This window comes from Camarhynchus parvulus, chromosome 11, assembly GCF_901933205.1.
Source record: "Camarhynchus parvulus chromosome 11, STF_HiC, whole genome shotgun sequence".
Taxonomy (NCBI): Eukaryota; Metazoa; Chordata; class Aves; order Passeriformes; family Thraupidae; genus Camarhynchus; species Camarhynchus parvulus.
Window position 1 is genome coordinate 7,981,184 of NC_044581.1, and position 19,757 is coordinate 8,000,940.

General features: G+C 64.4%; 3 protein-coding genes across 5 annotated transcripts; all 3 read right to left on the reverse strand.

The window, feature by feature from the left end:
• Nucleotides 1-344: 344 nt before the first annotated feature.
• LDHD (lactate dehydrogenase D) lies at nucleotides 345-3,564 on the reverse strand. The gene is made up of 11 exons (XM_030955795.1): nucleotides 3,475-3,564; nucleotides 3,248-3,360; nucleotides 2,842-2,983; nucleotides 2,618-2,759; nucleotides 2,223-2,382; nucleotides 1,943-2,142; nucleotides 1,742-1,870; nucleotides 955-1,082; nucleotides 787-877; nucleotides 587-698; nucleotides 345-510 (listed from the first exon to the last, which is right to left on the reverse strand). Exons 1-11 carry the CDS (start codon nucleotides 3,562-3,564, stop codon nucleotides 345-347), a joined length of 1,473 nt encoding a protein of 490 aa, XP_030811655.1.
• Nucleotides 3,565-4,208: 644 nt separating this feature from the next.
• Nucleotides 4,209-6,291, reverse strand: LOC115907732 (chymotrypsinogen 2-like). 2 transcript variants are annotated; one of them, XM_030955797.1, is made up of 7 exons: nucleotides 6,243-6,291; nucleotides 5,999-6,102; nucleotides 5,801-5,880; nucleotides 5,615-5,693; nucleotides 4,928-5,108; nucleotides 4,445-4,578; nucleotides 4,209-4,370 (listed from the first exon to the last, which is right to left on the reverse strand). In XM_030955797.1, exons 1-7 carry the CDS (start codon nucleotides 6,289-6,291, stop codon nucleotides 4,209-4,211), a joined length of 789 nt encoding a protein of 262 aa, XP_030811657.1. The 2 variants fall into 2 exon arrangements, with proteins under 2 accessions (XP_030811657.1, XP_030811656.1); XM_030955796.1 differs by having other exon boundaries at nucleotides 6,225-6,291.
• Nucleotides 6,292-9,318: 3,027 nt separating this feature from the next.
• On the reverse strand, nucleotides 9,319-16,146 carry BCAR1 (BCAR1 scaffold protein, Cas family member). 2 transcript variants are annotated; one of them, XM_030956133.1, is made up of 7 exons: nucleotides 16,055-16,146; nucleotides 14,524-15,213; nucleotides 13,173-13,334; nucleotides 12,854-12,958; nucleotides 11,280-12,428; nucleotides 10,984-11,073; nucleotides 9,319-10,646 (listed from the first exon to the last, which is right to left on the reverse strand). In XM_030956133.1, the coding sequence occupies exons 1-7, from the start codon at nucleotides 16,064-16,066 to the stop codon at nucleotides 10,131-10,133; spliced, it is 2,724 nt and encodes a 907-aa protein (XP_030811993.1). In that variant the 5' UTR covers nucleotides 16,067-16,146; the 3' UTR covers nucleotides 9,319-10,130. The 2 variants fall into 2 exon arrangements, with proteins under 2 accessions (XP_030811993.1, XP_030811992.1); XM_030956132.1 differs by lacking the exon at nucleotides 16,055-16,146 and having other exon boundaries at nucleotides 14,524-15,288.
• Nucleotides 16,147-19,757: the final 3,611 nt, after the last annotated feature.

The window sequence follows — 19,757 nt, forward strand, 5'->3', positions numbered from 1 at the left end:
CTCGGCAGGTCCCAGAGAGCTCCCACCTGGCACCAGCAGCACTGCAGCTCAGGGGAAGTGGCTGAGGTGGGACCCTGATAATGCCCTGCCCTGTGTGTGCTGTCTGGGACTGAGGCCTCCTGGGAGAGGGCTGGGGGTTCCTATCCCTCTAAACAACTTCACAGCACATGGACAGTGCGAGTCCAAAGGGTTTATTGGGGGTTTGAGGATCCCTGACCCCCAGAAGTGGGGATGGGGTGATTTGTAGGGACACATACAGTGGCACTGCAGGGCCGCATGGCCACCCTGGCCTTGACTCCAGGGGCTGAGGCTCCCCAGTGCCAGCTCAGTGCTGGTGCTCCCCCTCAGAGCACCTTGCCAGGGTTCATGAGGTTGTGGGGGTCGAGTGCAGCCTTGATGGAGCGCAGGGTGTCCAGGCCCTCCGGGCCCAGCTCCTCCTGCAGCAGTGCCCGCTTGCCCAGCCCCACGCCGTGCTCCCCGGTGCAGGTACCCCCTGCTGCCAGTGCCCGCCTGTGGGACAGGGAAGGACAGGGGATGGGGACATCTGTCTATCCTGCCCCAGCCCCCCAGAGCACCCTGCCCCCACCTGCCCAGGCGCTGGGTGAAGGCGTGGATGCGCTGGGCCTCCTCTGGGTCCTGGGAGTTGAAGATGAGGATGCAGTGGAAGTTGCCATCGCCCACGTGTCCCACCATGGGTCCTGCAAGGCCACGAGTCAGATGGGCTGTGGCGTGGAGCATGGTGACCCCTCACCCCCCTCTGTCCCAGGGGGCTGTGGCCCTGCTGACCGGTGATGTTGGAGGCCTGCAGGTCCTGCTTGGTCTCCACCACCACTTCAGGCAGGCGGGAGATGGGCACACAGACGTCTGTGGAGTAGCCCTGGGCCAGGAAGGGCAGAGCTGTGGCACTCAGAGCACCATGGGCACTGCTGCCATCATCCCCACCCCTGTGCCTACCTGGCAGCCAGGCCGCAGGGCCAGGGCAGCGTACCAGGCGTTGTGGCGCATGGACCAGAGCTGCTCGCGCTCCTCCTGCCCCTCTGCCCAGGCCAGGCCAGAGCCACCGTTCTGTCGCACGATCTCCTCTGAAGGTGACCAGGAGCTCTGGGACAGGACCCATGGCACCCCCAGGCACCCAGGCCTTACCCAGGACCTCCAGTGCCCATCCTGGGCACCTATCCCACATTCTGGGATACTCCTGGTCCCTCTGTCCCTTGTCCCTCGGTCCCCATCCACCACCCTGTGACACCCCTAGTTCCCCCTGTCCCATGTTCATGAGCCTCTCAGCAGACCCCCAGAGCACACACCCATCCCTCACCCTAGTGTCTTCCCAGTCCCCGTCCCAGGCATCCATTGCTGGTCCCCTCTCCCTGGTGCTGGGCACATATGCCTCTCCTCAGGACACCCCTGATCTCCCATCCCCTATCCATAGGCAGCCATCCATGATTCCAGGCCTCCATTTCTATGCTCTGGGCACTTGTCTCTCATCCTGATGACCTCAAGGTCTCCAGTCCCCACCCAGCCCTGGGCACCCATCTGTCACCCCAGGACATGCCTGGTCCCACTGTCCCATGTCCTGGACATCCATCACTCACCCCAGTGCTACATCATGGCCCCCCAGCACCATGCTTCACTTCAGAACACCCTGATCCCCCTGTCCCTGAGCACCCATCCCTCATCCCTGGGTGTCCATCATGGCCCCCAGCCCCAGATACCCCCTCCTCCTCCCTGTTCCAAGCCATACCCGTCTGCTGCTGCTGCTCAGCCAGGCTACGCTGGGAGCCGTGCAGCTCCAGGAGGAGCGTGGCCGCCACTGGCAGCCCCATCCCACTGAAGCGGCTGCAGGCATCTGCCATTACCTCATCCAGGAACTCTGGGTGGGAGGAGGCAGTGTTGGGCTCCAGCACTGGCACTCGGACCCCCACCTCTGGCTGTGGGCACTCACCGATGCGGGCCACGGGCACGGCGGCCTGCAGCACCTGCACGGTGCAGGCCACGGCCGCCCCCACGCTGGGGAAGGAGGCGATGGTGACAGCAGTGGCCTCGGGCAGCGGGTGCAGGCGCAGTGTGGCCTGAGTCAGGAAGCCCAGGGTGCCCTCAGAGCCCACGAAGAGCGAGGTCAGGTCGTAGCCGGCTGCCCGCTTCCTGCACAGAGCTGGTGAGTGGACACTCACCTGGCACAGGGCTGCTGGCCCAGCACGGCCCCCCAGCCCCACAGCACACACCTGGGCTGGCGGCCGGGGCCGGCGGTGTGGAGCAGGCGCCCGTCTGGCAGCACCACGCGCAGGTTGAGCACGTTGGGGCGCATGGTGCCATAGCGCACGGCATTGGTGCCTGAGGCACCCGTGGCCGCCATGCCACACAGCGAGGCGTCCGCCCCAGGGTCTGCAAGCAGGGGATGGGCAGGGGAGGCAGGTGGGGATGGTGTCCACTCCCACATGGACACCACTGGGACTTCAACCACAGCAAAACTATGGGCACCCCCAAAAGCAGTGGGGCCAGCACACCTCTGGACACCACAGCACCGCCGACACTCCCACAATGCCTGGGCCTAAAGGAATCCCCAGCACCTCCAGTGCTGTCACCCCCAGCCCCACGATTCCCCTCACGCCCACGGTACCAACAGGGAACCAGAGCCCGGTGCCACGCAGGTGCTTATTGAGGGCCTTGCGGGTGACACCGGGCTCCACCGTCACCGAGAAGTCCTCGAGGCTCAGCTCTGCGATGGCGTCCATGCGGCTCAGGTCAAAGCAGACACCGCCCTGGCACGGGGGCACCCGGGGCTGTGGGCACGGCCGGGCACCCAGAGCCCCTGGGGGTCAGAGGTGCCGGGGCAGCCCATACCTGCACGGCATTGACGCCTCCTTCCAGGCCGGTCCCGGTGCCGAAGGGCACCATGGGCACACGGCAGCGGTGACAGAGGGCTGCCAGCTCCTGCACCTGTCCCACCGCCTGGGGCCACACCACCACGTCCGGGGGGGCACAGCTGGGGCACAGGCAGCACCACTGACCAACTGACTTGACCATTTGACCCTCCCCGTGGCCCTTCCCCAGCCTGGCACTTGTCACATGCCCCTTCCCTTCCCCACAGCCCCTTGTCCACCCAAACATTTCCCGTCCTCGGACCCGGCCCCTCCCGGATGACCCTTCCCCTTCCAATGGCTCTTGCCTTCCCCCATCTCTTGCCTTCCCTATGACCCTTCCCCTGGTCCTTCCCCTCGCCAGGGCTCCCAGCTCCAGGGGCACTCACGGGTGCATGGACTCATCGTGGCCGTGCTGCTCCCGCACCGCGGTGGCCGTGGAGACGTTGGGGGCCCCGACCACGGCCCTCAGGGCCTCCACGAAGTCAGGGGGCAGCGAGGGCTGCGGGGGGAACAACGAGCGCCCGTCAGGGATGGCCTGGGGAGGGTCTGATCGCGGGCACGAGGCCGAGTGGCCACGTCGGGACCTGAGTGGCCTTTGGAGCCCCGGCCCCACCTTGGAGCAGCAGCTGCGGCGCCCCCGGGCTGCCGCCAGCGCCAGCACCCTCCGCAGGGCCATGTTGCAACGGGACAAGAACGGGAACATGGGAACTGCACAGGACCGGGACATTGCCCTCCCCCGCAGCCTGTCTGTCCCTCCCCCACGCTGGCACCTTAAGGTGGCTCCAGCCACACGCCAGTGTGTCCCTGCCAGAGGGACCTGGGTCCCACCAGTGCCCGTGCTCGTGTTCCCATGCTGTCCCCTGCCTGGGCCGAGTCACTGCATTCACCGTGGTCCCACCATCACAGCTGTCCCCATGCCTGCCCAAGTATCCCCGCAGCGGGGCACGGGTCCGTGACCCCATAGGAGACCACATGTCTCCATGCTCCTCCCTTCCCAGAGAGGAGTCACCATGTCCCCCTGCCCATCTGTGCCCATTCCCAATCAGGGGTCCCCATGCCCCCTGTCCCTCTGTTCCTGTGTGCAGCCAGGTTTCTCCATTCGGGCACAGGAGTCACCAAGTCCCCCTGTCCACCTGTCCCCGTTCCCAGCCAGGTGTCCCCATGCCGCTCAGCGCTCCTGGACAGGTGTCCTCCTGCCCAGAGAACTGACCCCAGCCCACCACATGCCCCCACCCTCAGCCGGGGGTCTCCTGGCCCCCCGCCTTTCCCCGCGCCCCGCTCCCGGGCATCCCGGCATGGTGACAAGGACACAGTGTGCTCGGGGGGTGGCAGCGTTTATTGCGGGCCTCAGTTGGCCTCCAGGATGGAGTTGATCCAGTCGCGGAGCTTGGTGACGCGGGCGTACACGCCGGGAGTCTTGGTGTCGCAGGTGCTGCTGCCCCAGGAGACGATGCCCACCAGGTTCCAGGCGCCGTCCTTCTGGCACACCAGCGGGCCCCCGGAGTCGCCCTGCACGGGGCAGCGGGTGAGCGCCGCGCCGGGGCCCGGGGCCGCCGGGGGCAGCGGGGGCCGGGGGCACCTACCATGCAGGAAGAGGCTCCGTCGGCACCGGCACAGACCATCACGTCGCGGATGCGGAAGCCCCAGAACTCCTTGCACTGGGTGTTGGTGAGCAAGGGCAGAGCCACCTGCTGCAGCACGGCCGGAGTGTGCGCGGCTGCGGGGAGAGGGCAGCGTCAGCGCCGGCACCGGGAGCGCAGCGGGAACGGGGAAGGGGCTGGGACGGGGAGGGCGGCACCGTGAGGATGGTGGAGATGGGGACAGGATCGGGTCAAGCTTGGGGACTGGGACAAAGATGAGGATATGGGAATGGGATGGGGATTCAGATTCAGATTTGCATGGGAGTCTGGATGGGAGATTGCCATGAGCATTAGGATTCAGATGAGGACAGGGACTGACCATATGGATGAAGAAGGGGGCAGGCAAGACTGCGGACAAGGACGGGGATGGGGATTTGGATGCGGCAGGGGACAGGAATGGCGATGGGGACAAGAAAGTGCAGTTACCGTTGGAGTCAGTGAGCCCCCAGCCGGTGGTGACGCAGGTCATTCCCCCCGGGAATTCATCAGTGGCCTTGGGCAGGCAGACGGGGGACACGCGATCCGACAGCTGCGCCGGAGTGGCCAGTTTGATCAGGGTGATGTCGTCGTGGATGGTCAGCATGTTGAACTTGGGGTTCTTGAAGACCTGAAGCACGCAGCACTGCCCTCAGCACCTGCACGCCCTGCAAGGGTGCCGGGCACTGGGCACTCCACAGGGATCAGTAGGGACCTTGGGGACCAATGGGGACCCCGGGGGTGCTCCTGTGGGTCCCGTGATGGCAGGGTGTCTGAGCTGCAGAGCCCAGTCCCTGGGACACTGGGGATCAGGGACACCCCAGGGTCACATCCCCTGCCAGGATGAAATGGACCCTGAGGCCTGAACCCCTATCCCTTGGGAGTTCCTGAGAACATGGGCACATCCAGGGCACCTGACCTGGAGGATGAGTGGGAGCAGGGACACCCCAGGGGATTGCAGTGCAGGGATGTGGGACACCGTGGACACCCCAAGGAAGTCTGACCCTCCGGAGAAGGGGACCCGGGGACTCCTCAGGAGCACAAACCCCAGGACAAGGGGGACCCGGACACAAGCCCCCAGGCCGCCTGTGGTGGCCGTGGGATCCCGCAGGCACACGGACCCCGCCCCGCAGGTACCTTCTCGATTTTCAGTTCCTGCTGATCAGGGCCGGGTGCGTCCTGGTCGTAGGCGCCCACCACCACGGTGTCGGTTTTCCTGGGCACAGGCAGGCACTGAGCACGGCACACCGGCACCGCGGGTTCCCAGGGCACGCTGTGCCCGTGCCCAGCCCCGGCCCGGCCGGCAGCAGAGCCGGTGCCTACCTGACGCCGCAGTGGGCAGCGGTGACCACCCAGTTCTCGCTGATCAGGGACCCGCCGCAGAAGTGGAAGCCGTTGTTGCGCTGCCGGGGACAGCTGCCCTCAGCACCCGGCACCAACGCCGGCACCAACGCCGGCGGGCTCCGGTCCCGGCCCCCACACGGCACCCACCCCTGCCCCCGGCCCGCCCCGGGCTCTCACCTGCAGGGACACCTGCCATGGCCAGGACCCTGCCACCGCCGCCTCTCCGTTGACGATGCGGTTGTAGCCACGGACGACCGGTGTGATGGCGGGCACGCCGCAGTCTGCGGGGCACAGGCGGCCGTGGGACTGTGGCTCCGGCCGCCCCGGCCCCGTGTCCCCTCCCCACCGCTCCCACCCGCCCCAGCCCCGAGCCCACCCCGCCAAGCCCCACGACCCCACGCACTCTCAGGGAGGGCGGCACGGGCAAAGCCCGCCAGAGCCAGGCAGCTCAGCACCCACAGCAGAGCCATTGCCACTTGTGAGGACTGGCCTGCCCGGCACCCGGTGGCTCTTATATGCACCCCTGGGCACCTCCCTGCTGCTGCTGGCCTTACCCCCGTGGCCTTGGGAGATAGCGTGGCAGCTGGAAGTTCTCCCAGGAAATGATCTGGGAGCATGGCACCTGGAGCCAGTATCCTTGGCTATGGCTGTGGGACAACACTGGCCTGGACTAAATGCTGGCTCCTAAATGTCCTTGGAATCATTCCAGCACACCCATGTCCTTCATAATTGGGTTCCCAGAGCTGGACACAGCAATGCATGCATGGTCTCAGCATAGTGGAGCAGAGGAGCAGAATCCCCTCCCTTGACGTGCTGCTCAGGATGCTGCAGTTGTAGCCAAAGATACCAGTGGGGTTTTCTGGGCTGCCCGCACATTTGTCATGGAGTGGTGGAGTTTGGAAGGACCACAAAGTTCACTTAGGGCTGGGTCTGCAGAGCCCTTCCAGCCTGCCACCCAGGCAGTTGTTCATCCAGACCTCCAGGTGCCTGGGACACCAAAGAGATGGGAGAGAAGTTTCCAGTACCAGCAATGTGCCAGTGGCACCACACCAGCTGCCACGCTATCTCCCAAGGCCACGGGGGTAAGACCAGCAGCAGCAGGGAGGTGCCCAGGGGTGCATATAAGAGCCACCGGGTGCCGGGCAGGCCAGTCCTCACAAGTGGCAATGGCTCTGCTGTGGGTGCTGAGCTGCCTGGCTCTGGCGGGCTTTGCCCGTGCCGCCCTCCCTGAGAGGGCGTGGGGTCGTGGGGCTTGGCGGGGTGGGCTGGGGCTGGGGCGGGTGGGAGCGGGTGGGGGGGGGGGGGGAGGGGGGGAGGGGGGAGGGGGGGGGGGGGGGGGGGGGGGGGGGGGGGGGGGGGGGGAGGGGGGGGGGGGGGGGGGGGGGGGGGTGGGGGGGGGGGGGGGGGGGGGGGGGGGGGGGGGGGGGGGGGGGGGGGGGGGGGGGGGGGGGTGGGGGGGGGGGGGGGGGGGGGGGGGGGGGGTGGGGGGGGGGGGGGTGGGGGTTGTTGGGGGGGGGGGGGTTTGGGATTGGGTTGGTGGTGGGGGGAGGGTGGGAGGGGGAGGGGGTGGGAGAGGTGGGGGGTGTTGGTTGGGTTGAGGGTGGAGGGGGCGTAAGTGGGTAGGGAGGGGAGCTGCCCTCCGCGGCCGCGCCTCCGTGCTGGCGGTGTCTGCCGCGCGCACCGGTGCGGTTGCGGCTCCTCACGTGCTGTGCGTGCCGTGCCGCGCCTGCTGGTGTAACCCCCGGCCCCGCGCCCCGGCGGCGGGCGGCGCGGCTCACCGCTGCGTGCGGGGCGCTCCGGGCACTGTGTGCCAGGGGCGGCGCCTGGCTGGTGGCTCGTCTCCTGGCGGCGGCCCTCGCGCGCCGCTTTCCGGCGTCTGCCCGCGTCGCACTCGCGCTGGGTCTTCTGAAGCAGCTGAGCCCGCGCTGCCGGCCTGTGTCCTGCCGGAATGCCGGGCGAGCGAGGGCCGAAGACGGCAGTGAGCGCTGTATGACAGGCTGGGTCAGTGGCGGCACCGGCTGGCGCTGGCACTGGCTGGGGCGGCTGGCGCTCCTGTGCCGTGGGCCTGGCTGCCCGCGGCGGGCGTTTTGTTGGTTTTTAACGGGCTGTCCTGAAGGGGGGGGGCTGTTCGCTCTGGTCTCTGGTCGCGGCTTCCCTCTTGGTACGCAGGCGGGCTGGTTCTGTTTCGACGGTTCGGTGTCTTGTTCGACTTGGCGGCTGAATTGCGGCTGCGGGCACTGGTGAACCGGTCTGGCGGGTTTACTGGCGTGTGGAACTGCGCCCAGGCTGCCAGCGTGAAGAAGACGGGCGGCACTGGCGGGCTGTCACGTCTGTGCGTTCCCTGTTCCGTTCTTTCCCGTTACCTTTGTGGCGTAGCGGCAGCCGGCGCGCTTTCAGGCGGGCGGGCGCCGCACTCGGGTCCCGCGTGCCGCCACACCGTGCCGCGTCGGCCCCTCCCGGCCGTCGCGGCTTTACGTGGAGACGGGGCGTGTTCCTCGTCTCCCCGCCACCCGCGTCTTGGCGCTGCCCCCGCGTGTCACTCCGTGATGCCCAGGCTGAAACCTGGCGAACAGAGGCGTCGCCAGCGGTGGGCAAACGTGGGGTAATCGGAGAAGCGTTCCGGGCATATTTAGCGGGTAGACAAAGGAAGGCTGTGAAAGAGAGGAAGGCTGTGACACCAGGCTGGGAAACGCGGCGTCCGTCGTCTGTTGCAGTGCCCCAGCCTGCCCCGGGCGTGTGTGGCAGGCGGCTGGTCTGCAGGAAGCGGCGCCTGTCACGCTGCCGTGTGCCCACTGGTGCCCCTTTGTGCGGTTTCCGGCACCTGGAAAGCGGCGTCGTGCGTGCGGTTGGCTGCTGCCTCGTCGGGGGCTCACCGTGCCGTACTGGCCTGCTGGCGCTCGTCTGCGCTGTGTGCCTGTTTCATCGCGAAACTGGCACCGGCTACCGACGACGACGAGCCGTGTCACCGCTGGGCCTCCAATAGCGCAGCGATGACGGCTCTGTTCCCCTGTTGGCCGCATTAGTGGCGTCGTGGGCTGAAAGCTGTTTGGCAGTGGCCAGGCTGGTACGACACACTAAGGCTGTGGTTGTGCAGGGGTGTCCATAGGTGTCCCTGATTCCAGGGCATTGACACAGGGGGGAGGGGGGGGAATGTGCCATGGTTCCTGAGGTTCTGTAAGGGATGGATAGCCACGACCAGGAATGCTTGGGGTCACGGGCTACCATCCTCTCTGCCACACCAAACCCATAGGTCTCATGTTGACCATGGCCCCTGGCAAGGTGCTGTGAGGGACACTCATCTGATACTGGTTCTAGGGCCACGTGGCCCCAGCGCCCTGCACTGCCACCCCTCATTTCCCCCCAACCCTCTTAGTCCCATCCCTTGTGTCCCAGTAACCCTCTGTGCACCAGTAGTCTCCAAAGGCAAGGAGTTTTTTTAGGAGGACAGGATCTCCTCAGCCCTGCCACAGGGCCTCTCCCTCACCCCAGCAGGCACACGCAGATACGCAGGAGATAAGGGGTGTTTCTAGGCAAATCTTTATACTGCTGAGGGACCTGGAGCCAAGTTTTGGAGGGGGCCGCCACGTGGTAGCTCCGGGAACCAGCGGAAGCTTCCCCTGTGTTCAAAAGGCACCAATTTCGGTTCGCGTTTCGGTTACAGCTGGTACTGTAGCACAACCCGAGACGCGAGAACGCACAAGTTAGCCCCTTCCTGCCTCAGCAGCTCCCCACCACCCCTAACCCCCCTGGGGACCCCTATCCCCAGCCTCCAGCACACAAGGGGACAGTACAACCCATCTCTGTCACACTGTCCCACCATCACAGGGGATGGCTTCCACACCATTAGAATCTCTTGGCTACTGTACAGTTCTCCAGAGTCCACTGTAGAGTTGTCCCGAGAGCAGAGCAGCCACAGCACCACAAAGAGCATCTCAAATTGCATCTCAAGCTGCCAGGCACATCCTTGGCTCACCAGGGACATGGCCCCATGCCCTTCAGCCCAGAACTGGCTGCCGGTTTTGTATGGAGAGAGGACAGTGGGGAAGGAGTGGACACAGATCCATCTCCCAGCTTTGCTTCATGACGGGCCCTGCTTGAACCATTCCTGGCCCCTTGCCAGAGGGAGGAGGAAGGGGTATGATGGCTGCAGCCCCTCACCTCTATTCCCACAGAGCCCCAGCCCCCCGGTGTGTGTGGGAGTCTCTATGTACATATCAGCTTACACCGGGTGGAGAGCACTTGCATGGAGGGGAATGCATGTCTGGGGAAGGGTGGGGGCCAGAGAGAGGGGACAGTGGCCCTGAGGCCATCACATGGCTGCCAGCTGGCCTAGCACCATCCTGAACTGCTGCGTGCTGTTGGCGAGGTCCTTGACACGCTCCACCATGTCCTTGGAGGCAGAAGGAGACGGGTAGTGAAGGGCAGCTGCCTTGGTGGTCATCACGATCTCCTTGAGCATCTCACACAGGAGGTTGCTGTAGTGCATCACCTTGTGCTGGACGTCCTGGGCCTTGGCCTGGCGAGACAGCGTGTCCCCAATAAAGACAAGCTTGTGGGCACTGAGGATGACAAACTTGCTGTGGGCCACAAAGATCTTGGGAGGTTGGTTGGTGCTGACAGCAGTGAAGAAGGCATCGACAGCATTGGTGAGCGTGGTGAGGTTGGCCTCGCACTGCTCCAGGTAGAAGAGCAGGAGCTGGCGGTCAGCAGGACACAGTGTCCCGCCGCCCCGCGCGGGGCTGTAGTGCTGGGGGGGGCTCCAGTTGGACAGGTCGTTGTCAATGGGGCGCGTCACCTCCTGCTCCAGCCGCTCAAACTGCTTCAGCTGTGGGAGAGACAGGCATGGGGCAGGGTGGCCATTGAGCCAGCTCCTGCTCCCCTCCATGGAGCCACCAGCACAGGTGGCCATGGCCACCAGCCCCAGGGAACACAGTGAGAGACAGCACCAGCCCCAGGACAGCCATGCTAGGCTCCTCTCCAGGATCAAAGTGCATACTCCCCTCTTTACTAGCATAGCACTGGTATGGAAAGCAAGGTAGAATGCACCATGAGAACATCCAGGGAAGAGGGCTGTGGTCAGACCAGCAGCAGAGGTTACAATCGAAGCAAGACATGGGGCCCTGTGCATAGCAGCACCCACCTGCCTGCCCCAGTGCCCTTACCTGCTGGTGCTCCAGCTGGTCCTTGCTCTGCCGGATGATGTTGCCTTTCTCCAGCAGCTCCTTCTGGGTCTTCTCAAACTCCTCCTTGCCCTGCAGGGGCATGACATGGAAGGGGTCAGCAACATCAGCCTTGCCAGAGAGCCCCCCGCCCTGGGACAACCCTGGTACACAAAGCCCTCAAGCTGGAGGGTAAGAGCAAAACATAGGCAGAAGCAGAGCTGCCTAATCCCCCCTGTGCCAGAGAGCCTGCATCATAAACACTCCCTGTGGGAAACAGCCCCCATACCCCTGCCCACCTGGAGATGGACATAGTCATAATCCTCCATCCAGCCGCTCTCGCTGTTCTCATAGGGCCCATCAGGTGACTCCTGGGCCAGCAACTTGGGAGGGGAGGGCAGGGGCCGTGACTGGATGCTGCTGGCCTTGTCGGAGGGGTGAGGGGGCCCATGGCCACCACTCTCCACCGCCGGCTTTGTCCGTTTGAAGAGAAGGGAGGCATTGCCATGCAGGAAGGAAGCCAACTGCTTAGTGTCATCAGGAACACCACGTGAGTGCATGATGAAGTGCTCCAAGTCGTCTGTGCCCGGCTTGCTGCTGGCCAGAGCACTGGGGGTCCAGTGGCAAGCGTCCAGCGCTTGGCCGTGCCGTGACAGGGCCTGGTAGACCTCCTCCATCTTCTGCAGCTGCTTGCTGAGCTTGGTGTAGAGAGAGCGGTCAGAGGCCTGGGCAGCATTGCCCACTGCCCCCCGGGCAAACTCCAGCAGGTCCCGGAGGGCCGTCCGGACACCCTCGGCCGCCCCACGGATGTTGGCAGCATTGGCCTCCATGTGCTCGGGGCTGCGCCAGTTGGTGCTGATAAAGGACATGAGGTAGGAGACAGCGCTGCTGACGCCACTCTGGAGCTTGGCCAGTGTCTCCATGGCAGCATCCAAGTCCAGGGAGAACTCCTTGCCGGCTCCCTTAGCCGACTCCTTCACAGGCACCACGTCCAGCGAGGATGTGGAGATGTTGCTGCGGGTGCTGCCTGTGCTGGAAGCCGAGAGGCGCTTCCCATCAGCACCCTTGGCCTCGCGGTCTACTTGTGGTGGGACGTCGTAGATGTACTCGCCCTCCGTGTCCACTGAGCCCTTGCCTGGGGCGTGCAGGTCCCGGGGCACATCGTACACCTCCTGGGAGGGGAAGCTGGATCCCCCCAGCTTCTTGAGGCTGGGGGGCACATCGTAGATCTCATGGGAGAGTGGCAGCTCAGGAGCACCTTTCCCAGCTGCCGGGGGCACATCGTAGACATCCTCTGGCACGTAGGGCTCCTGCTGGGCCAGGATCAGGGGGTGGCGGGAGGGGTCGAAGGCTTTCTGCTTGGCAAAGGCGGGTGGCACATCGTACGTCTCCTCCCGCGCTGGGCCATCGGGCACGTCCTTGCTCACTGAGGGGGGGACATCGTACACCTGCAAGGGCAGAGCAGTGGCACTGTCAGCACTGCTGGGAGAGCTGGCCTGGGGCATGTGTGGAGGCACAGGCTGGCTGCCCCGAGCTGCAGGGCATGCAAGTGCCAGCACGGAGCATCCACGACAGCACGGGGTGGGCACTGGGATGAAGCCATGCACCCCAGGGATGCCCCTGCCCTTTGGCACAAGAATCAAAAAATCCTAGAGCAGCCCAGGTTGGAAAGGACTTTGAAAGATCATCCGGTCCAACCTCATTCCCTGGATGTGAACACCCAGCAACCCATTCCTTGGCATTCTGAAAGCCTCCAGTGCCAGGGACATCACCACACCTCTGGGGAGATGATTTAGTAAATTATTTTTCTCCCTGTAAAAATCTGTTTGTCATTCTTACACAAAGAAGCTGGGAGCTTCCCAGCAGCACTTACAGTTTGGTGCAAGTTCTTCTCCACGCTGGGGGGCACGTCGTAGATCTCTTGCCCTGGGTCCTGCCCATTGGGACCCTTCACTGCCATGGGAGGAGTGTCATAAACCTGGAGGGGGGAACACAGGAGAATGCGTCAGAGAGATGGTGTGGCTACCCACCTCCTCTCAGGGACCAGCTGGGAATGGTGGAGGTGCTCAGAAGTGGCACTGAGGTCCGTAAAGTATCATTTTGGGTGCAATTTAGCCTGGTATAGATCTCAGGCTGTGACCCATTCTTAAGGGCAGATCCAGAGATTCCCCTGACACCCCAAGCAGCCTCACCTCCTGGCTGAACTGGCTCAGGACCCCTCCTCGGACAGGTGGCACATCATAGATCTCCTGGGAGCCTGTGGAGATTAGGTGGCGAGGGAAATCGTACTCAACCTGCTCTCCCTTGGGGGAGTCATAGACATACACCTGGCCCACACGGGTGGGCACCAGCACCTGGAAAGAAGGAAAAGACATGATGTGGGCACTACCGAGCATCTCCCACTCTGCATCATTTCCCCAAAACCCAGCACCAGGGCCAGAGAGAGGATGGTTTGGATTGCCTGGAATCAGGGTCTGCCCGGTGCCACGGGAGGGCGCTCCCCGGCCGGGTGTGCGGCGGTGCCGGGGACAGGATGATATCACCGGTTATTTATAGCGGCGATAGAGTCTCAGCGAGAGACAAAGCCCGGCCAGCACAGCCGTGGCATGCAGAAAGCAACGGCCGATCCAGGCACGGGCCGGGGTCTGCCAACACCTGGAGACCCCTCCCTACCCACAGCTCCGCACCTGAATGGGTCATTTCATGGTGACACCAGAGCGGAAAATAACCAAACCCGGAGGGTAATGGCACCCTGCCCAACCAGTACCAAGGAGGGCTGAGATGTTGGGCTGGTTCTTCCTTTTCGGATGTTCCTTGTGCCCTGGCTGTGATTTGGCAGCTCCCTCCCCTCACTGGCTGCTTCCCAGGGGTATGAGTTGGAGTAGCCTTCCCGGAAAACACGACACTGAAAGCACCTCACTCCTCTTCCCCGGGATGACGTGCCAGGGTAGGGGCAGAGCCAGAAGGAAGCTGATGTCCGTTAAGCTCCATGCTGGGGACAGCCTGGTGCCTCACCCTTGCCTCACCAGTGTACCTACAAGTACTGGCAGGCTGCCTGGCACAGTCGGGAAATGCTGGCACTGCCTGTCTGTTCCTGTGTGTGTTCCCAGGAGGAACAAAACCTCACAGCATTATGCTGGGTACCACAGCTACTTCCACAGCTCCAGAACCCGGCATCCCAAAATAGCTCTTGGGTTACCGACACTCTGTGCCCATACCAAACACGCTGCCATGCCCTGGGTGACACCAGCAGAGCCCACATAAGAGACCACAAGGATCAGAGTGCTGAATGCTGTGCCAGCCCCAAGAGGGGCAGCTCACACCACCCAGGGCATCTCAGCCACTGCAGGGACTCTCCCAGTGCACCCACTCCTGCCAGCAGTGTGGGCAAGGATGCCCACACAACCCCAGCAATGGGCACATGGGCTGCCTGCTCCAAGTGTAGCAAGCTGAGAAGCCCAAACTGTGCCACCCACTTGTACCCATGGACCACAGAGCACCCCACAAACACAACACACTCCCAGTCCAGTCTCCCCATCTTACCTTGCCCTGGGGCTTGTGCCCTTCCCAGCTCCTCATGTCCAATGACGGTGGCACCTGGTAGATTTCTTGAGCCTGACCAGCTGAAGGAGGAACCTGGTAGACATCCTGGGGGGGACTGGCAGAGCCCGCTGGGTACGCCTCTGCTGCCTGGCCCAGGGAGGGGGGAACCTGGTAGATTTCCTGGCCGGGGTTGGGGAAGGTGTGGGAAGGTGCCTGCTTCGGGTAGGTGGAAGGCTGCTTAGCTGGGGCAGGAGGAAACTGTCCAGTGGGTGCTGAGCCCGGGTACAGACCCTGCTGTCCCTTGGTGGGGACTGGCATCAGATAGACATTGTCCCCTTGGGGTGCATAAGCAGGGTGCATGGGGGTGTACTGCGAGGCGGGTGACAGCGGGGTGTAGCCCCCTTGGTGGTGGAAGGGCAGAGCCGGCTGGGGTACAGATGGCTGCGGCGGTGCCTGCCCCTGTGCCGGGGCAGGCGCTTGCTGCTGCGGCTGCTTCTTGTCGTACATCCCCACGAGAATCTTGAGGCGGTTCCCGGGAACGATGCCCTGCCGGCCATGGAGCGAACAGAGCCACCAGCCATCCAGCCCCTGCGTGTTGCGCTCCAGCACCGTCATGATGTCGCCCTTGCGGAAGGAGAGCTCGTCCGGGGACTCGGCCACGTTGTCGTACAGCGCCTTGGCCAGCACGTTCTGGAAGAGAGCCCCGCGCCGGGGCGGTGAGCCGGGCCCCGCCGGCCGGTGCGGCGTCATCCCGGCGGGCGACAGCGGGGCGGCAGCTCAGCACCGGCACGGAGCCCCGCGGGCCGGGGGCTTCGCCGCGCAGCTCCCGCCAGCTGGATCTCCCCGTTCCAGCCACCGCGGGATTCCTCGCTGGAGCAAAACCCACCCTTCCCAGAGGTGGTGCTGGGAAGGGGCCGGGCCCTTCCGCCTCCCCGGTTTCGGGGGGCCTCCTCTGCCTCTCCCGCCCCTTCCCTCCGCCGACTGGGAGGAAGTGCCGGGGCGGTGAGTCAGCCGCGGCCGTGGCCATCGCACGGCACCCGTCGTCGGGCCCGGGCCCCTTCCACCCCGCGGGGTCCCCCAGCCGGGCCCCGGCGGCACCTGCCCGCGCTGCTCGGGGCCGCGGCGGCGGGACGGGTCGCGGCCCGCCCGGGATGGCAGGGCCGGAGTCCCGGCTGTCCCGCGGCCCTGCCCGCCGCCGGTGCCGCCCCGCCTGGTGGGGCGGAGGCCTGGGGAGGCCCCTGGCCCCGCTGGGCCCCCCGCGAGTCCCGCAGCTCCCTGCCCCGCCGGGAGGGAGGGGAGCCGGCAAGGCCTGCCCGTCTTCGGAGCGGGGGAGCTCGGCCAAGGTCACGCCAGTGGGATCGGCCGCACCGGAGAGGCCCTGCCCGGGCTGAGCGGTGAGGGGGCTGAGGCCTTCCTCCTCCTCCTCCTCCTCCTCGTCCTTCTCCTCCAACAGGGCCCCCCAGTAGCCATTCCCCATGCCCTACCTGTCCCCGCGCACGCCCCCGTGTCCTCCCCCCGTGTCCCCACTCACCAGGTAGTTCATCTTCCCGCGGGGCCGCTCCGGCCGCAGCGGGCCGGGTGCGGGTGCGGGGCCGAGGGCCGGGCCGGGCCGGGGGCGGCGGGGCCGGGGCGCGCGGGCGGCGGCGGCGCCGTAGGGATCGTTATAGCGCCGCGCGCGCCCGGCCCGGCCGCTCTGCCCGCCCCCATTGGCTGCGCCCGCCCGGGAGGCGGGGCCAGGGACGATGGGCGGGGAAAGGGGCGGGGTCTCCGGCGAGGGGCGGGGCGGGCACGGGGCGCAGGGTGAGCCACGCGTGTGTAAAGGGAGCGGAACGGCTGTGACACCGGCCAGGGCTGTGACACCGGCCCAGGGGAGTGACACCGGCCAGGGCTGTGACACCGGCCAGGGCTGTGACACCGGCCCAGGGGAGTGACACCGGCCCAGGGGAGTGACACCGGCCCAGGGCTGTGACACCGGCCCAGGGCTGTGACACCGGCCAGGGCTGTGACACCGGCCAGGGCTGTGACACCGGCCCAGGGGAGTGACACCGGCCCAGGGCTGTGACACCGGCCCAGGGGAGTGACACCGGCCCAGGGGAGTGACACCGGCCCAGGGGAGTGACACCGGCCAGGGCTGTGACACCGGCCCAGGGGAGTGACACCGGCCAGGGCTGTGACACCGGCCCAGGGCTGTGACACCGGCCCAGGGGTGTGACACCGGCCCAGGGCTGTGACACCGGCCCAGGGCTGTGACACCGGCCCAGGGGAGTGACACCGGCCAGGGGTGTGACACCGGCCCAGGGCTGTGACACCGGCCCAGGGGAGTGACACCGGCCAGGGCTGTGACACCGGCCAGGGGTGTGACACCGGGCCAGGGGAGTGACACCGGCCAGGGGTGTGACACCGGCCCAGGGGTGTGACACCGGCCCGGGCTGTGACACCGGCCCAGGGCTGTGACACCGGCCAGGGGTGTGACACCGGCCCAGGGGTGTGACCAAGGGCGACAAAGGGTAAGGGGAGCAGAACAGGCGTGCAACAGATGTGTGCACTGAAGGGTGTGCAACAGGTGTTGTGGTGAGCCTGCACTCGGTGTGTAACAAAGGCTATATGCAATGTGCAAGTGAAGGAAAAAGGCTCTGCAAGGGGTGTGTAATGATAAAGGGTCATTAAAGGTTAATGGGTGTGTAGCAGGTGTGCCGTGGGTGTGCAATAAAGGGTAACAGTAAGGTAATGGGGAGCTCTGGAGTGTGTAATAGGGATGGTGTGTATAGCAGGGGCATACAAGGTAATGGGTAGCTGTAGGTGCAATGGCTCACATGGCACACCCTGGCTCACATGGCACACCATGGGACACCCTGGCACACAGGGCACACCACGGTACCTGTGGCACACCACAGCTGCCTGTCAGGCCTGCTCCAACAGCCTGGCTCCATGTCCCATGGACAGCCCGACAGCTGGTAAGCCTGGTTTGGCATCACTGTGTGCTGGGAGCAGGCTGGGAGGGCGGCTGCAGCTGGGAGCTGTGGGAGGCACACATGGGGCTGCGTGGGAGCACAGGACCTATGGACATGCACAAGCTGCACAGACAGCCGTGCTGCTCCCCAGGCGTGTGAGAGCACATAGGGAGCCAAGGGGAGGGACACAAGGGGTGCCTGCAGCCAGTGAGCTCACGGGCAAGCGGGCAATGAGTGGGCCTGTGTGAGAGCTGCAGGCCAGTGAGTGATGGTGTGTGTGGAGACAGGCCAGGAATGTGCCCCTGACTGTGCCCGTGCCTCCTGGCCACCATCCCCCTCACGGCATTTCCTCTCACTCCCCGGGGTTACTCTCAGGCCACACCAGGGTGCAGCGGCAGAGCTGAGGCCAGATTGCACACGTGCCCTTCCCCAGAAAGCACCACCACTGCCACCACCACTGTCCCCAGCTTGGAGGCAAGTGTCCCTGTGTATCGGTGCAGAAAGGGAAACTGAGGCACAGCTGTGGGTGGGAGACATCCGGTGGTGGCAGGGGCTGCGGTCAGCCCGCAAACCGCAGCCGCCCCGGCGGGCGCAGCCTCAGCGCTGTGGTTTCCTCTTGTTGGTGACAGTGGTGACAGCGCAGGCACTGAGCACTGGGGACATTCTTGGGATGGGCTCAGGGCTCCCCAGCCTCTCTGCACCACTCTGCAGCTGATCCCATGAAGCCAGGGTGTGTTTCCTTTGGAGCCCCTGAGTCTGGCGTGGGCCCACCAGGGCAGCAGTGAGGGTCTCCTGGGACCCCTGAGGTGTCCCCAGGGTGAAGCTGCCACCATATGATTTCAGGCAGGTGCTGAGGGGCCATAAGCTTCCTGCTTTTGGACTTAAAAGCACGGGAATATCCCTTTTCCCTCTCCCTGTGTTGCTGCTCAGATCAAAGTGTTCACTGTCAAACTCAATCCCATTTTTGGTCCATCAGAGCCAAAAATCACTGCTTGCATCTGCTGAGCACCCCAAGCTGGCAACAGCTCCTGCACATCCCTGCTTCCACAGCCAAGCACCCATGGGGCAACAGGCACCTGCAGGTCTTCCTTAGGCTTCTACCTTTGAGAAAATGAAATGCCAAAAAGAAGATGAGAAGTGGAGCATTACAGGGACCCTGCAGCACTGGGGATGCTCGGAGCTGGACTGGCTGCCAGAGCATCCCTGTGCTGCTGCTGCTGGCAGTCCCAGCAGTCCCATGCTGTGATTCCCTGCCAGCTCCACTGGACACAGGGCTGGGTGCTTTGGGATGGATGCTCCTTGGGATGCAGGTTGCCCCAGCAACGGTTGCTATGGAAAACACTTCAGTGGCAAATTTTCCAGCCACATTCATGTTTCCATCATTGTCTTCCAGGGAGTCCCTGGTGTACGGTGAGCCAGGCACGGCTGGCTCTGCACCGGCAGGGGACTGGCTGGGCTGGACCCACCTATTCCTGCCTTTCTGCAGCTTTTCCTGCTGGATATGGTGTGAGAAGGTGTAGGAAGACTCCAAAGTGGGATTTGGGGGAGCATGGCAAATGTACAATGGACAGGGGGAGCAGGCTGTGCTGAGCCATGCCATATTAATTGGCTAGCAGCCAATTAATGTCCCATTGGCCCAACAATTGGATGAGATTCATTTTGGTGAATCAAACACAGGGCACAGCTCTGGGACAGTGGGACACACCAGGAAATGGACTGGCACTGGGATGTTTGCTGGGACCAGCAGCTTCGGCTGGGGCTTCCTGCTCCTGCCCACAGCCCTGCCAGGTCTGTGCTTGGGAAAGCTGCTCCCCACCTCCTGGAGCAGCAATAGGATTACACAGGACTGAGTCTCCTAGCAATGAGTGAAAAAATAAATCCTATAAGGCAGGAGAGGATTTATTAGACTTCAATATTCTGGAAATAATGAGGACATTTCTCTTGGCTTGTAATATCACGGGACCCAACAGGATCACAACCAGGATTTATCCCTGTGCTTCTCTGTGGCACTGAGTTGGTTCTTAGCTGTGGAGAGAAGATGCTGGGGGAGGCTGCTTGCCTTTCCAAAGAACAGGATTGCAGGGCACCCCCTCATCTCCAGCAAAGCCAAGACAGGCTGCAGGGCTCAGGCTGCCCCAACAGTAGCAGCTCTGTTTGTCTCCCCATTCATCCCTAGTGAGGGCTGGTGCTGATCCTCGCCCCCAGCTGGGGCTCACTCTGGGAGGGGAAGGGCTGACAGCAGGGAGGGCTGGCTGTGCCATCGCCATCAGCTGAGTTTCAAAT